Here is a 15942-nt window from a genome sequence, read left to right as displayed (position 1 = left end):
GGCCCCGGGCCGGGCCATGCGGCGGGGCCCCCGCTAGGCTCCGCGGGACAGGAGGGCGGCCCCGGCCCGGCCATGCCGGCCAAGAGGAAGCCGGTGCTGCCGGCCCTGACGATCACCCCGACCATCGCCGAGGGCCCGAGCCCGGACGGCTCCTCCGAGTGAGTGCGGGGGGGCCGGGCCGGGGGGTGAAGGGGAACCGGGCTGGGGGGGAGGGAACCGGCCCGGGGGGGTGAAGGGGGGCTGGGAGGTGCAGGGGGGCCTGGGGGGAAAACCAGGCCGGGGGGGGCGGAGGGGTTTGGGGGGGGCCTGGGAGGTGAAGGGGTGCCGGGGGGGAAACCAGGACGGGGGGGCGAAGGGGGTTTGGGGGGGCCGGGCTTGGGGGTCAAGGGGGGCCGGGGGTGGGGCTTCAGGCACGCAGGGGGGTCGGGGGGGGACGCTGGCAGGGGGGGTGAAGAGGATTTGGGCAGGGGGTCTGAGCTGGGGGGGCACAGGGGGTTGGGGGGCCGGGCCTGGGTGGTGAAGGGGTGCTGGGGGGGAGCTAGGACGGGGGGGCAAAGGGGGTTGGGGGGGCCTGGGAGGTGAAGGGGTGCCCGAGGGGGGGAAACCAGGACGGGGGCGTGAAGGGGGTTTGGGGGGGCTGGGCTTGGGGGGTGAAGGGGGCCCGGGGGTGGTGGTTCAGGCATGCAGGGGGTTCAGGGGGGACCCAGGCTGTGGGGGGGCAGGGGAACTGGGCTGGAGGATGAGGTCAGAGTGGGGGGAGGGGGAGCCTGGTGGGAGGATGGGAACTGCAAGTGGGGCTCTATGGGACAGGGAGCTGAGAGCATGGGGGGGTGGGGGCAGGAGCTCAAGTGGAAATGGGGCCATGAGAGGGGTCGCCCCCAGGGGGCCAAGGGAAGGGCAGGGAGGTGGCCGGGGTTAGGACGGGAGGCCCAGGGGCCGAGACAAAGGCACCTAGCTGGGCCTCTCACCCTGGCTGGGGACGTGGAACTGGGGTGAGACAGGTGTCGCTGGGGGTTAAGGGGATGTTGGGACGGTTATGCTTGGGGGGGTGTTGTCGTTTGGGTGGGTAGACTGGAGAGATGATGGGGGCTGTATAGTTTGCGAGGGGTTTCAGGGGAATACCTGTAAAGACTCACTTGTCCTAAGTGCTTGGAGCTCTGCCCAATTCTTCACCATAAACATTCACCTGGAAACAAAGGTGGGGGGATGGGGTGCTATTGTCCGGGAAGAGGGGGTGGGCTCTATGTGTGAGGCTTGGCAGGGTGATTGTAAAAAGCACCCTCTGAAGAAGGGAAAAAAAAAGACGGCGACACTTTGGGGTGGTGGTTAAAATTGTGGATTGAAGGGCTGGGATGGATTTCGAAGGGGAAATAGCTCCACACCGTTGGGCCTACCATACTGACAGTCCAGTCTTCTGATGACCAAAGATATCCCAACAGGAGCTCCAAAAGGCAGGTGGCGTCCGAGCATAAATACCCCATTGTGCTTGGATAATAGATAGGCATCGGGTTTGGGCAGGATGGTGAGGGGTGTAGTGTTTTAAGCTGGGGGATTTGCATGACTTCATGGAAAGTCCCTCTCATGTTACTTAGTGGACTGCCTAGCTGTATCCCTGGATTCAGAAAGGGGAGCGGCTGCTGGCACAGCTTGCTCCTCTCCCGGCAGTGAGCAGCACTGCTGCTAAAGCGCCTTTAAGGTTTTAATGATTCCCGCTGGTTTCATGGTATTGCTTAAATGGCTGATTGTAAAAAGCTGCATCTCTGTAAGGGATCTGGGCTTCTGGGAAGAAGCTGCATCATTTATCTCCAATATGGCAATTCTTATGTCCCTATCAGTAACATTCCAGGGTTTGTGCCTTTGTAATAAGGCGTCATTTGTTTATCTTACTGCCATATCAAGATATGAATCAGTATATACATAGCTTTGGAGAAGGTTTTCCTCTTAGCTCCCTTCTCCCTACTGGCAGTGCTGAAGGGGTCCAGCATAAACTATATATGGGACTGCATTATGCTGGGCCTTCTGGCTCTTTGTGTAGCTAGCAAATAGCCACAGTTCTAGTTTTGCCATCTCCTCTGAAGGAAGGGACGTCAAATTCTCTGTCTTTAGCAGAGCCCTAACCGGCTCTAACAGTTTGTCCTGCTCCTCCCTGTTTCTCTTCAGGGCAAACCTGGTAGATCTGCAGAAGAAGCTGGAGGAATTGGAATTGGATGAGCAGCAGAAGAAGAGGCTGGAGGCTTTCCTCACCCAGAAAGCCAAGGTTGGGGAGCTGAAGGATGACGACTTTGAGAGGATCTCCGAGCTGGGAGCTGGCAACGGTGGGGTGGTCACCAAAGTGCAGCACAAACCCTCAGGACTCATTATGGCACGAAAGGTAAAAGAAGTGGCACGTGAATTGTCCTTCTTGTGCTCGTGTTGGCCTATCGTGCCACGCAGGAGAGAGGTTGTAACAGCAGATCATCCTGTTAGAAAAGCAGGACTTTGCCTACTCTTAACCTTCTGCTTCCTTAAATGAATTCTATACTGGTAAAGGGTGCCTGATTACGAGCCCTGGAGACCAAGTCCCCTAGGTATCCTTAGAACAGGTGTTGTCCAGGCAGCAGCACTGTTCTTTTCTCTGTGCTTCAACCCTGACCTGGAGATCCCCATTTGGGGTGAGATGAGAGTTTAGTCTCCTTGTCCTTTCTGCTGAAACTACCAGCAACGGTGACTCTTGTGATGTGAACACTAGCAAATGGAGTGAGGTTCCTCAAACTCATTATGCATGAGCCACCAGTCATCAGTTGATAGTGACTTTTTGCCACTGTTGACCTGAGCTGGATTTGACACAGTGGCACAAAGATGAGTTTTGTCCATTATTAATCCTCTGAGCAATTCAGTCTTCTGACTCCTTCTTCAGTATTAGACCATGGGACGTGAGCTGCACTTTGTCAAATCCTGTGTACTGTTTAGAGCACGTTCACGCTTTATTTTTCCATTAGAGCAGCTTTTAATCAACTCGACTAAATTGGATGAGGTTTGCGGGAGAATTGTACAGTTCTCAGGTGCAAGGTGTAGCTAACAAGGAGAAAGAAAAGGAGGACTTGTGGCACCTTAGAGACTAACACATTTATTTGAGCATAAGCTTTCGTGAGCTACAGCTCACTCCATCGGATGCATTCTGTAGCTCACGAAAGCTTATGCTCAAATAAATGTGTTAGTCTCTAAGGTGCCACAAGTCCTCCTTTTCTTTTTGCAGATACAGACTAACACAGCTGCTACTCTGAAACCTAACAAGGAGACACAGTGTGTGGCAGAACCTGCAGAAAGAAGTGCACTTTGCTAGCAGAGGACAGGTCTGTTACAGTGGTTCCTGGACTCTGTGCCACTTGCTGTGGACTAGATCATACGCAGCAACAAAGTCCCAGAGACCCTTCTTCCTTGAGATGTCCTTTCTCAACTTCCAGCTTAAGAGCTTTGTTAATATGAGAATAGTTCTGTGAGGAACCTTGTGAGTTTGTAATGAAAACTTACTGTCCCAGACACACAATTTGTTCATCCACCTAATGGTGCCTAATAATGGAAATAAATAATTTACCTGCCTGTCAAAAAAAAAAAATAATAAAAAAAAAAATGGCTAACTTTCAGTGACAGAACAAGTAAGATTTCTGACGGTTGTTCAAATCCAGTGTGACTTAACTTGAAACTCTGGTCTCTTGTCTTATAGGGATGAATTTTAAAAGCAACAGGTAAAATTCATGGGTCTGATGAGCAAATATGTCCCACTGACTGGCTTCCCCTGGACAGCAGTATCTGTATAGCATTCCACAGTAGCATCTAGCTTGGGAATACTGGAGCTGGAAGGGTGTCAGTGGGATGCTGTGTATGTGAAAACTGATGGAAACCTGTGTTCAGAGCCTGGTTTGAGGTTTTCAGCATTGTCAAGCATAGGGCTGTTTGTTGGTCCAAACCTTCCCTGTCTCCCCATGCAGAATGATAGAAGTCTCAAGAGACTCTAAAGCATGTAATGGTGATCGCTATTTTTTGAGAATGACTTGATTTTTCTAGCAGCTACAGCTTCCCTTCCTGCGAGGTATTGCTTGCACATTGATAAACTGGTCCTACATGGAGTCCAAGGAATAATTCAACTGCTCCATAACTTTCAAACAACTCCCTCTCAGTGACCATGTTTTAGTTCTTCCCTGGTTTCTTTGGTATTCAAACACCCTTTATAGTGCCTGTAGAGCTGGGTTTTCTTGTGATAAACTTTGACTATGTTGGGTGTCATCTCTGCACCCAGCTTGTTCCATTGCTTTTCTGCACTGTACTGTCAGTACAGGGGTGACTAGTGTGCTCAGCTGCATTCTGTGTAGCATGCAGAAATCAAGAGCAGTTGTCCAGCAAGCCTCACTGCTTAGATAGGGCGAACAGCTCTCACCAGTACAGGACAAAGTGGGGCTCTTTCAACCCCCTCTTTTGTTTCTCCCTTCCCTTACTTCCAGGCTACAGCTGTATGTTCTTGTAGCTGTTCCTTGATTCTGTTGTTTGATTTTTCTCCCTTTGTAGCTGATTCATTTAGAAATTAAACCCGCCATTCGTAATCAAATTATCCGAGAGCTGCAGGTCCTGCACGAGTGTAACTCTCCGTACATTGTGGGTTTCTATGGAGCTTTCTACAGCGATGGGGAGATCAGCATCTGCATGGAGCACATGGTGAGCCTAAACTCCCTCCTTTTAAGCTGCTGCTGCTCTCCAGTGCTGTATACTGGGCAGATCCCTCTGGGTTGTAGATGCAGAGGAGTAAGTGATGCTAGAGTTTTTTCTGACAGCAAAAGGCTTGTTGCTCAGGGCATGGGTGGTGGAGCTGGGACATCAGACTCTGTCTAGGAGCTGTACAGCCCTACTTGAGCAGCTAAAATACAGAGAAATGGACTTTCTGGAAAGCGGAAGTGGCGGTTTTGGGGTCCAGCCAAGAGGAAATGTTGCAAACCCTCCACTGAACAGAATTCACTGAACTGCAGTGTGCGTCTTCCGCTGTATCTGGCGGGGAGGGCGTGTTGTGTCTCCTCCCCATTGGTGCAGTCAGTGCTGCCTTTGCATTGACAGTAGTGTGTAGGAGAAACAGTGCGGAAAGCCTGTGACATTAATATGTTAGACGAAATTAAAATGGCATTTCCTATGATAGCAAAGTTTAATCATGAAGTGCTTAGCAAGAGGTGGGCGTAGTCCTCTGAACACCCACCTGTGGTGGTTACCACAGAGATCTTCCTTAGTGTGTGGACAGTCTGATCTAGTGTTACTGACTAGTGAACCCAAATGTGTTATGCTGTTTACACTGCTCAGTCCTCATAGGTATGTAAATTGTAGAGCCTAGAGCTGGAAAACACTTTTCAGGCCATTTATTTTATTTTCCTGCCAGTGCTCAGTTAACTTCTCTGCTCTGAATTTAGGATGGAGGCTCTCTAGATCAAGTGTTGAAAGAAGCCAAAAGGATTCCTGAGGAGATCTTGGGGAAAGTCAGCATAGCGGTGAGTATCCCTCTCACAGAGCTCACTCAAAACCCAAGGGGAAGAGGAGAGGCTTCAGGCTTTCAGAACTAGGGTGACCAGATGTCCCGATTTTATAGGGACAGTTCCAGTATTTGGGGCTTTGTCTTATACAGGCGCCTATTACCTGCCACCCCCATCTCGATTTTTCACACTTGCTTTCAGAGCTTACTGTCTCTCAGGGTGTACTGGGTGCAAATACCATCTGAGTCTTGACCCTTTGCTGGTCTGGTTTCCAACCCTTCCTGAAATCCATTCTGTACCCAGGGAGTCTCTTATTTCCTTGGAGCTGGAGCACAATTTCCTGTTGGTAGATACACCTACTAATTCAAGTTGCAAACCCAGGTTTTCCCTCCACCCCATATATTGTTGTTGTATCATCAACTAGGAGTCAAAAGAATAGCCGTATGAGCTGGGAAGTGAGTATATTTCAGACCATTTACTGCAGCCCCAGCTGGTAGGGTAGGAACGGTGGTGTAGGAGCCTCATGGAAAGTTTCCACTGAGCCAATGAACCGGTGATTTCATATCTAACGCTGTGGGATTTTCAATTGTCTGAAAGTTTTATCTCCTTAAGCAGAGTGGATCTAAAGTGCAACCAACATTTGCTCGGCTGTGTGTCGGTAACTCCCTGAAGCTGAAACCCTTAGTTGCTACAGGGAGGCTTTACTGGTGATGTTGCAGTATTACAGCATCTTAAGTCTGTGCAAGAGATCTCTCTCCAAGGGGAAAGACTTTTCCTTCCCAGCTTTTAGCTCTTTCTCTCCTTTGGTTTCCTTCTAGGTTCTGCGAGGTTTGGCCTATCTAAGAGAGAAGCATCAGATCATGCACAGAGGTGAGAGGGGAGAACCTAAAAATAGCTTCTCATGACAACCAGAGACCTGGATTATTCTTACCTAGCATTGCGCATACATTTTTTATCTCTCTCTCTTCTATTCTCAGATGTGAAACCTTCTAATATCCTGGTCAATTCCCGGGGAGAGATAAAGCTGTGTGACTTTGGGGTTAGCGGTCAGCTCATTGATTCCATGGCAAACTCCTTTGTGGGGACTCGATCCTACATGTCTGTAAGCCCCTATTCTTATGTAAACCTTTGGATGTATTCTACAAGGGAGAGGGATTTACCACTCTCCTGAACCAGACAGAGAGTTAGCATAGTGTCCAGGGTCACTCACAACTCCAGGCATTCTTAGCCTGGCCTGTAGTATCCTGCTATTACACCCTTCTATGCTGAAACTAGCCCACCAGAGAAGTAGTTGTAATATATGGACAAATCACTGAGGGCTAGATCAAGACCTCACTTCACTTCTGTCTCCAGCTTGATTTATTTTTTAGATGTACAAAGAACACCTACATGGACTTACATAAATCTGCTTCTTTTAAAGGGATGCCATCAACCTTAAAACGAGTCAGTTTCAAAAAAGAGTTAAAAGTAGTTTGAAGTCCTACATGTGCTCCTGAGTTCCCCTGCCAATATTTATGGGCTTAGAGCTGACCTTGCAGCTTCTAAAAAACGCTCTCCTCCTCCCCCCCCGCCCCCCCGCTCTTGTTTCTGTGTGGAAAGAACCAAGTCATCTAAGGGATATTGGCTTATTCAGGTGAAAACTCTGAAAAGGACTCCATAAAACACTTCATTCTCCATTGCCCTGTGTCTTGTGCAGTCATTCACGCCAGCTGCAAAGTGAAAGCCAGAGTGGTAGTGTGTTCCATTCGCTTCACACTGGTGCAGATATTCCACACTGTGCAGGGCAATGGGGAATTGGGTCCAAAGTGGTATCCCGTGCCCCACGTGAACTGGAAAAAGAAGTGACAGTCACCCCAGGTGCTACTTTGTAGCAGTAGGCAGAAGAATTTCAGACAGAGGTGAGATGTTTAAGTTGAAGTTCCTTTAATCATTAGATGCCGTCTTTCTATCCAAACAGTCTGGTGGCAATCTAACTATCTATCTGCAATGGAATTGTTGCATATTGACTCTTATGTCTGTGAAAACTTGCACAACTCCCATTCTAGCCAGTGTCCTTTGCTTTCTTCAGCAGGAGATTTACTGACCAGTATAATTACAAAACTCTAAATCTGTGCTGGCACTCGGTCCTTAGCTCGTTCGCCTCAGTGGGGTGGCGTATAGTGTGCATCTCCCCAGCCTGACGGCTAGGAACAAAGACGTGGGTTCTTAGGGGTGCTGTCAGCCTGCGCTTGTCCTTCACTCTGAACTTCTTTGTATTTTGGGCACTGTTCCTCTTCAAGTGCAGTTATGGTTAAAACAGAGACTAGAAGAAAAAAAAAGAAGTCCCCTTCTTTCTCAGTCCATTGGCTCTCTGTGATTTTGAGTCATATCTCTACTGACAGCTGTGACTTCTATTCATTCTGCAGTGATGTAAGGAACAAAACCCAGCTAGGTTTTCAGATTCTATTTGGGAGTTTGTAGTATGGGGCAGATAAGAAAATCATCTTTTTTTTTTAAACTTGTATACTGAGTAAACTAGATCTGAATACACTGAGAAAATAACCCTGTGGAGTCAGTCATTCTTCTGGCCATAGCAGAACTTAAAGAAGAGCTGCATTAGAGTAGCATTTAAGTATATAAAACCTGCACTACGCATTCTGTGGACATGATCTTTCTAGGTAGAAGAAATCCCTCCTACCCCCCCATATTTCCTCTGAGCATATTAATGTTTCCTGCTGGTGTCAAGAGTTGTAGGCTCTCAGAGGATTCTAGTTTATAAAGAAGACTGAGTGAATTTTCAAACAGCCTGTCCCTGCAGCAATTCCTCCTTGAAACAGAAAAAAAGCAGTTTGCAAGAGCCACTTTAGCCTGAAGGTGTGGGGGGCGGGGCAGGAGAAAGATAGTCGATCTATTTAATTTAAATGTATAATTAGTGGGGAGTGTTTTGTATCCTTCCGTTTGTGGCAGAGTTTCTCTGCTGTAATGTGCCATAGCCACAAATTACTTCCAGTCAATGGAGTCTCTTCCATGTAGTGACCTCTCTTCTGTTGGGAAGTACAGTTTTACTGAGGCACATCTGTGACTTTTCATTACAGCCTGAGCGGTTGCAGGGCACTCATTACTCAGTTCAATCCGACATCTGGAGCATGGGTCTCTCCCTGGTGGAGCTGTCTATCGGAAGGTACCCAATCCCTCCACCAGACTCCAAGGAACTGGAAGCGATATTCGGCCGTCCCATGGTCGATGGGGCAGAGGGAGAACCTCACAGCATCTCACCGCGGCCCAGACCCCCAGGGCGCCCTGTCAGTGGTAGGGGCTGAAATTGACACCTGTGTGCTGGGATGATTTTTGGTTTATGGGGCTGGGTTAGAAATATGAAACAATCCAGGACCATTAATTCGCTTTCATCATTTCTCTGCATTTGGACATGGAATTGAAGCGAGGCAAATACATAAGGGTTCAATGGGAACTTGTTCTGCAGGAGCCTGGCCTATACCTAAACACTGGAAACAGAAGCCAGCACTGATTCTTGCTTCTCTGGTTTTTACAAAATCCGTGTGTAAAGTCAGTCTCCCCCAAAGGCAGCATCCCCATGAAGGCCAAGATGTTCGTGATTTGGGGTGCACAACTTGCGGTGCTTTGAAAGGAGCCTGATTTTCAGAGGTCCAGTGTTCAGCCCTGGGAAAATCAGGTCCCTTTAAGAAGTGTCCAGCTGGGCCCCCAAAATCATTGGAAAATCTTGGTCTAACTGTGCAGAACTTGAATTGGAAATTTGTATCTCTAGCAATGTGATATTGCTTTGCTGACGAACTTTGTTGGTGAGATGTGACAGCCCTAGAGGCAAGTGCTGTTACAAATGCTGGACCTGACCTATGGGTATCGGCAGAGCAAGCTTCCTGGTAGCGTGCCTGAATCCTGGCCCTGGGGTAAGGGCAAGTTCAGTTTCAGCAGCCCATTTGCTCCTTGGTCACTGATTAGACTGATCCCAGAGGGGCTAAATATGTGCCAGTTGTGGTGTATTTGAGATCTGAACAGATCAGGGAGCTGGACTGAGGCCACCAAATTCATCTCACATAGGCATCTGAACAGCCATTAGATGGTAATTATTGAGTGGCTGGATTTGAACTGCTGATCTAAAGGCCAAAGGCTTCTTGGTCTGCTTCAAGCCCTCCAAGCAATATGATCTTGTGCTTCCCAAATGCTCCGAGCTATTAAATGGACCAGTGATTTGGTAGCAGAGGTTGAAACGATAAAGCTCAAAACAGGCTTTTAAAAAAATCCATCCCCATTGCCTTGCTTTTGCTTCCATCATAGTAAACTCTACTGTGCAGGTTCTGTTACCTTCGTCCATGTGCAGTTTCTTACTCTGCCTTTGTCCTCTTAACTACACAGGCCATGGAATGGACAGTCGGCCTGCGATGGCTATCTTCGAACTGCTGGACTATATTGTTAATGAGGTTGGTATTTGAAATCACTTTTCATCTCCTTTCCCTCTGTTTGTTGGAGTCTTTTGGAGTCTCTTGACTCAGAATAGATCGAAAATCCTCATTTGCTAATCCGTTAAAGGGGTAATAAGAACTGAAAGCTTCACTAAAATCTCCTCCTCTCCTACTCACTCTATTTGTACTGTATCCTGTCCCTTCTCTCCCATTTGCTCTTCCTGTCTCTTGGTATTAAAGTCTACCACACTAAAGTGCCTCTAGCTCTGGAATAAGACCCTGCAGACAAGGGCTTATAATATCTTTGAAGAAACTGTGAGAAGAGTAGAAAGAGGAGCCTTGAGGGGTAATGAACTATTTGTTCAGTAATCAGCCATTTAGAACAAACTCCTCCATAGACCTGTGAAGGATAAACAATCCCTCTGCTAGGAGCCAGATCACCCCAGTGTTCTCAGCATGGGCCGAACGCCTGGTCTCTTTTTGAAAAACCTTAAGGTAAATTACAATCTGGGGTCTTAAAGTGAGCGTGTCCCAGTAAGGAGGCAGGACTAGTCTGTGGGAGGAGCAGCTTTCCCTGCAAGGTGACATGATGAGTTGTTACCTGACCGCAGTTGTACCTGTTGAGTTAGTTCTATCTGCTGTAGGGTTTCAGGTATGTGGGATTTGCTGTGTCTTATCAGAACACTGACCTGGGATGTTGCACTCCAATCTTTTGGCAGTGGCTAATACCTAATGCTTCAAAAGTGGGCAGCTCTGGCTTGCCCTGTGCACCTAGCCAAATGGGCAGTGCTTTACCTAGGGTGGGGGGCAAGGTTTTCCTTCGGAGGCCTCGAATGGTATAGCTGGCAGAAGATATGCGCTGATGGGAAGCTAGTGGCTGTAAAGGGAAGCAATAGTTGCTCGGTTCTGAGGTTTAAAGGGAAACACGTATGAGCAGTCAGGTCTTCAGGCTGCAGCTTTTCAGTGACTGTGCTTCTTCCTGACCCATTGATGCAGAAAACCCTTTTGCTTCTTTTCCCAGCCTCCTCCTAAGCTGCCGAATGGAGTTTTCACACAAGACTTCCAGGAGTTTGTAAATAAATGGTAAGGATCTCCTTCTACAAGTGAACATCGAGGCTGTTCACGGGGCTGGTTCAGCAGCCCTAGAGATTGAAACTTTCCATCCCATAACAAGGCTGGCAGTAGCAGGACACGGTTTCCCACGTGCCCCAGCCAATGTGCCTCCACTCTGACCTGGAGGGACCATCCTCCGTCCGTCCTTGTGAGCCATTCAATCTGTGATCCCTGTGAGCGCTTATGTGGGCGCTTGTTTTACTTAGACATGAACTAAGACCACAAGCCCATTTCATATAGGCTACAAAAATGGCGGTTGGGTAATGGCTTGGAGTTGCTACCTGTGTGGGTTGGCCACTTGAGTCATCCAGTCCCCCAGTCTTTTTGTATTTATTATAAGACTTTTGGTGGATGCCTAGATAAACGCTGCAGCCGATGCTGGTTTATTGACAGCCTTCTCCACGATGTGGTATTCTTCCAAACACTCACCCAGAGGAAGCTTGCCTAGAATGTTTCTAGGAGCATGTGATCTTCTCTCTCAATCTCTTGCCTTCTCCCCACTTAGAAGGGATTGTTTTTCTTCAGTTGGACTTGCTTTGTTTGGGGCTTTATGCTCTGTTGACACCGGCAGCTCAGCTGCCTTTGGTTAAGACTCATGTTCAAAAGATCTTGTAATTAATGTAGACTGTGTACTTGGGAAGGCGGGGTTGGTTGTATTTAGACGATACAGTGCTAATTTTCAACATCAAGGGATGCTGTTGGCCCCCATATTAGATATGCCTAATGAGGCAACATCATGACTAGTGGGCCTGAACTGAGAACTGCCAGCTTTGGTCTGGTTCGTGGATGCGCTTCAGTCTCAGATATGGGTTGATCTTTTGCAGCTTTCTAAGCCTACATTTTCCCACTCTGACTAATGACTTTGAGATCCTCAATTTTTGGGTGCCCAGCTTGAAACTCCTTGAAGAAGCCTGATTTTCAGAAATGTAGAGCAGCAGCTCCATCTCAAAATAAGGTGTCTTTCTGGTGTTTCAAGTTCGGCACCTAAAATGTCTGGTCGCTGTCGGAAACTTACGCTGTCATCTTTATTTTCAAATGAGGGTGGGAATGGTTTCTCAGCAACTTCTGCTAGACTTTTTGAATAAAGTTTCCAGCAGGACCTGGACCTTCAGAACCAGGTTTCCCTGAAGTTTTTCTATGATGCTTATCTCCTAAGCCTACTGCAGGGTTTGGTAATGGCATGGATGGTGTGGTGTGGCATGAGAACCTGGATAGATCTGATGTAAAGGTCTGACTGTTCAAGGGAATCCTGCTTTTCCAGGAATCTGCTAGGATAGGCTTGAAGGGTGTCCCTCAGCAGTGGGTGCACAAAGCCACTTTTCGAGTAGTGATAGAAGTGACCAGGTCTAGGTCTGCTGAAGGCAGCATTCGCTGGCTTCCAAATAAACGAGACACCAGGCTGGGTAGCCTGACCGGCCAAATAAGCAGCTTTTCACAAGAGGAGTCTGACAGATTTTTCCTGCCTTTTCTTCTGTTCTCAGCTTAATTAAAAATCCAGCAGAACGGGCAGATCTGAAGATGCTGATGGTAAGTGGGGAGCTGCAAGTTGTTTTGTAGTGTGAGCAGCGCGGGCTTGCATTGTTGGCGGGATTCCCCTCAGTTCCTTGACCAGAAGCAGCTGCTGTTGCATTTGGTTTCCTCCTCTTGAGACACTGGAAGCTCCAAAGTGACATTAAGGATGAACTGAGTGGGAGGTGAGGGAAAAGCTACATGGAAGTACCAGTCAGATTGATGGCATTTACAGTCTTCCAGAGCCAGGCCCAATACACATAGGTCCTGCAGCCCATCCTGCTAACCAAGCCCAGTGCAGGCACCAGGCCTTCCAAATGTGATTCCTCAGAGAAGTCTTTGGGAAGGAAAACAGGAGTAGAGAAATCTCCCAAACTGCCTGGGAAGACATGGAGATCAGTTTTCCCTGTTAAGCTCCAGATCCTCTCCCCAGCTACGCACTGGTTTCCTCAGCTGCTGTGGACTGGGACGGGGAGACTGTGCCCCCCTCCTCCCGCAATACCTCTTGGAGCTGCTGCTCTGGGCTGCATCACCTGCCTCCCCCCTCCTCCGGGTGCAAAGGCTGGCGGTTCTGTGGAGTGGCAGATCTTTTACTTGCCATCTCCCAGCATAACATCCATAATAATATCCCATGCTAATTATTATTTTGATGTTCATTATTAGATAGCAGTACGGCTGTCACCCCCTCCCCTACTGATAAACTATCTGAAAACCAAAAAACCCAGCCCTACGCTTGGAAAATAACAGCTAGTTGGACATCTATCTAAAAAGCTGGTTTTGTTGGCTGGAGAACAGAACAAGCCGGTCCTCCGGCTCCATCAGAACAGTGCTGGCAGTACAGCATGGCTCCAGCAAGAAGCTGTCGCTGCAACACAGGCATCTGTCAGACCAAACCGTTAGCAACATGATGAGTCATTGGGTGATATAGACCCCGTCACTGGGTTAGAACTGCTCTGGGGAGACAGATCTCCTGGCTTTGCCGAGGGCAGCAGCAGCAGAGACCGTTACGCTGTGGCAACCCTTCGTCGTCCTGTAAAGCATTGCCTGGAAGCCCTGGTTACACCAGTGCTGGCTATCAGATGGGAGCTTGCTGAAGCTAGCCAAGTGCAGCTGCCCTCTCAGATTACGTAATTGATCCAGAATCCTGCCACTGGGTGCCGCCGTCCCTTGTCTGGTCTCAGTGATCCTCCTACGCTGACTTCGGGGAGCAGGGCTGCCCACCTCTTAGGGGAGCAGGGCTGCCCTACAAATTGACATCAGCGCAGCTCAGGAGAAGACGCTCTGAGGGCAGGTCTACACTACGGGGCTAAGTCGACCTAAGTTACGCAACTCCAGCTACGTGGCTTAGGTCGATTTTTTTGAGGTGTCTACACCATGCTGGGGTGACGAGAGAAACTCTCCCATTGACTTACCTTATGCTTCTTTTAGAGTAACAGCCGTGTTAGTCTGTATTCACAAAAAGAAAAGGAGGACTTGTGGCACCTTAGAGACTAACCAATTTATTTGAGCATGAGCTTTCGTGAGCTACAGCTCACTTCATCGGATGCATTTGATGAAGTGAGCTGTAGCTCACGAAAGCTTATGCTCGAATAAATTGGTTAGTCTCTAAGGTGCCACAAGTACTCCTTTCCTTATGCTTCTTGTTCCGGTGGAGTACTGGAGAGCAATCAGCAGTCGATTTAGCGGGTCTTTACTAGACCCACTAAATCGACCCCGGATGCAGTGATCGCCGCACGGAGTGGAGACAAGCCCTAAGTCAATAGGAGAGAGCTCTCCCGTCGGATTAATAACTCCCCCTCCAAGAGGCAGTAGCTATGTCAGCGGGAGAAACTCTCCCACTGACATAGCGCTGTTTACACGGGGGGCGGGGGCTTACGGTTGGTATACCTGTGTTGCTCAGGGGTGTGGATTTTTCACATGTCGTTATACTGAAGTATGTCGTGTAGACCGAGCCTTAGTTTGAAAGTCAACGAGCGAGGACTGTGTGGTAGGGAAGTACGGAGTGTCTTGTGAGCTGTGATAGATGAAAGAGATGCCTATGCTTTACTCTCTCTTTTCCCCTTTCAGAATCACGCCTTTATCAAACGCTCTGAAGTGGAAGAGGTGGATTTTGCAGGCTGGCTATGTAAAACGCTGCGGTTAAACCAGCCCAGCACCCCCACCCGCACTGCCATGTGACGGCAAAGCAAACTGCCTTGTGTCCATACATCTGCCTGTCTGTCACCGTTTCCAGCCCTTCAGTAGAAGACAGAACCACCCTCCTTCCTCCCCCATCCCCTTCCCACCCTGCTCCTAAATGGCAAAGCACCATCATTTTGGGAAATATCCATCATTCCACAAACGAGCAGAAATGGGCTTGCTTTCTTTTTGTTTTTTTCCTTGCCCGCGTTCAAGCGCGGCTCAGTCTTTGAAGTTTCTGACATTTGGGAAATGTGCTGCTGCTTATGTTGTCTCTTTTGAAACCTGTTCACTTGGGTTAAAAAATATGGGGTGTGTGTGCAGGGGGCGGGGAAGATCACGTGCTTTGTACACTTAACTTTTGGTGTGGGCTTGAAAATGGCTAGTGTCGAAAGCTCTAGCACTGGACACAGAGAAACCTATCCATGCAGAATGGGTGGGGTGAGGGCAGGCGCAGTTGCCAGATGGTACAGCTGTTGCATGTGTGTTGGCAGAGAGCAAGAAGGGGAAGTGAAGGTGTTGAGACTAGTAGATTCCTTGAGCTTGCTTGGGGAAATTAGCAGAGACGCTGCAAGAACAAAGAGACGGTTCGTGGGTAATATTTTTAGCCTAGCTGGGGAAAGAGGAGCAGCACTAAATTCTCTCCCACCTTTCTTTTGTCTGTTTGACATTCAGCTCCTTAACAGGGAAGCCTTTCTTCAGCTTCCCTTGTCCTGTTCCTCTTTGTGCCCAGTAAGGGCTCTGTCCTAACCCACAGGATGGAGAAAGGACTGACTAGGGAATCCTGTTTTTCTTCATGTAGCTTTGAGGTCCTTTTGCATTACTGTGTGTGGGAAAGTTGATTTTTAGTAGCCCAACTTTCTTCCCTGCTGATCTTCTTCCATGGGTAGCGAGGAAAAGCTTCTGCTTTTAAAACAGAGGTTTTCGAGTATATTCCAGACATGCATTGTGTGTTCGGTGATCATCTCGGGCTACTAAATCACCACATTGGGCAGTTAGCCTGCTAAAAAAGGGAATGAGTCTGAGCCAGTTCATAACAGACTGCAGGGCAATACTGGCTATTCTTCCAGTCAATGTGATGTTCAGGGGCAAGAAGTTTTTTGTGGTAAGCTTGGGCCTACCAGAATGGTGATGCGGGAGACAGCGCCCCCCCAGCGACTGCAGCAGCATTGTTGCCCAACTGCCCTTCCGCGCTTTGAGAGGAAGACTGCGTCTTGCACCCGACAGTTGGCGACACA

At 48.6% G+C, this 15942-nt stretch overlaps 1 protein-coding gene across 1 annotated transcript; it reads left to right on the top strand.

Moving 5' to 3' along the window:
• On the top strand, window positions 1–14942 carry MAP2K2 (mitogen-activated protein kinase kinase 2). Its single transcript, XM_074939659.1, has 11 exons — window positions 1–158; window positions 2161–2371; window positions 4543–4689; window positions 5427–5504; window positions 6305–6356; window positions 6464–6588; window positions 8561–8774; window positions 9858–9922; window positions 10926–10987; window positions 12499–12544; window positions 14594–14942. The coding sequence occupies exons 1-11, from the start codon at window positions 73–75 to the stop codon at window positions 14702–14704; spliced, it is 1197 nt and encodes a 398-aa protein (XP_074795760.1). The 5' UTR covers window positions 1–72; the 3' UTR covers window positions 14705–14942.
• The last annotated feature ends 1000 nt before the right edge of the window (window positions 14943–15942 follow it).

Source organism: Natator depressus, chromosome 25, assembly GCF_965152275.1.
Source record: "Natator depressus isolate rNatDep1 chromosome 25, rNatDep2.hap1, whole genome shotgun sequence".
Classification (NCBI taxonomy): Eukaryota; Metazoa; Chordata; order Testudines; family Cheloniidae; genus Natator; species Natator depressus.
The sequence above is the reverse complement of the archived record's forward strand: the minus strand, read 5'-3'. Positions and strand labels throughout refer to the sequence as shown.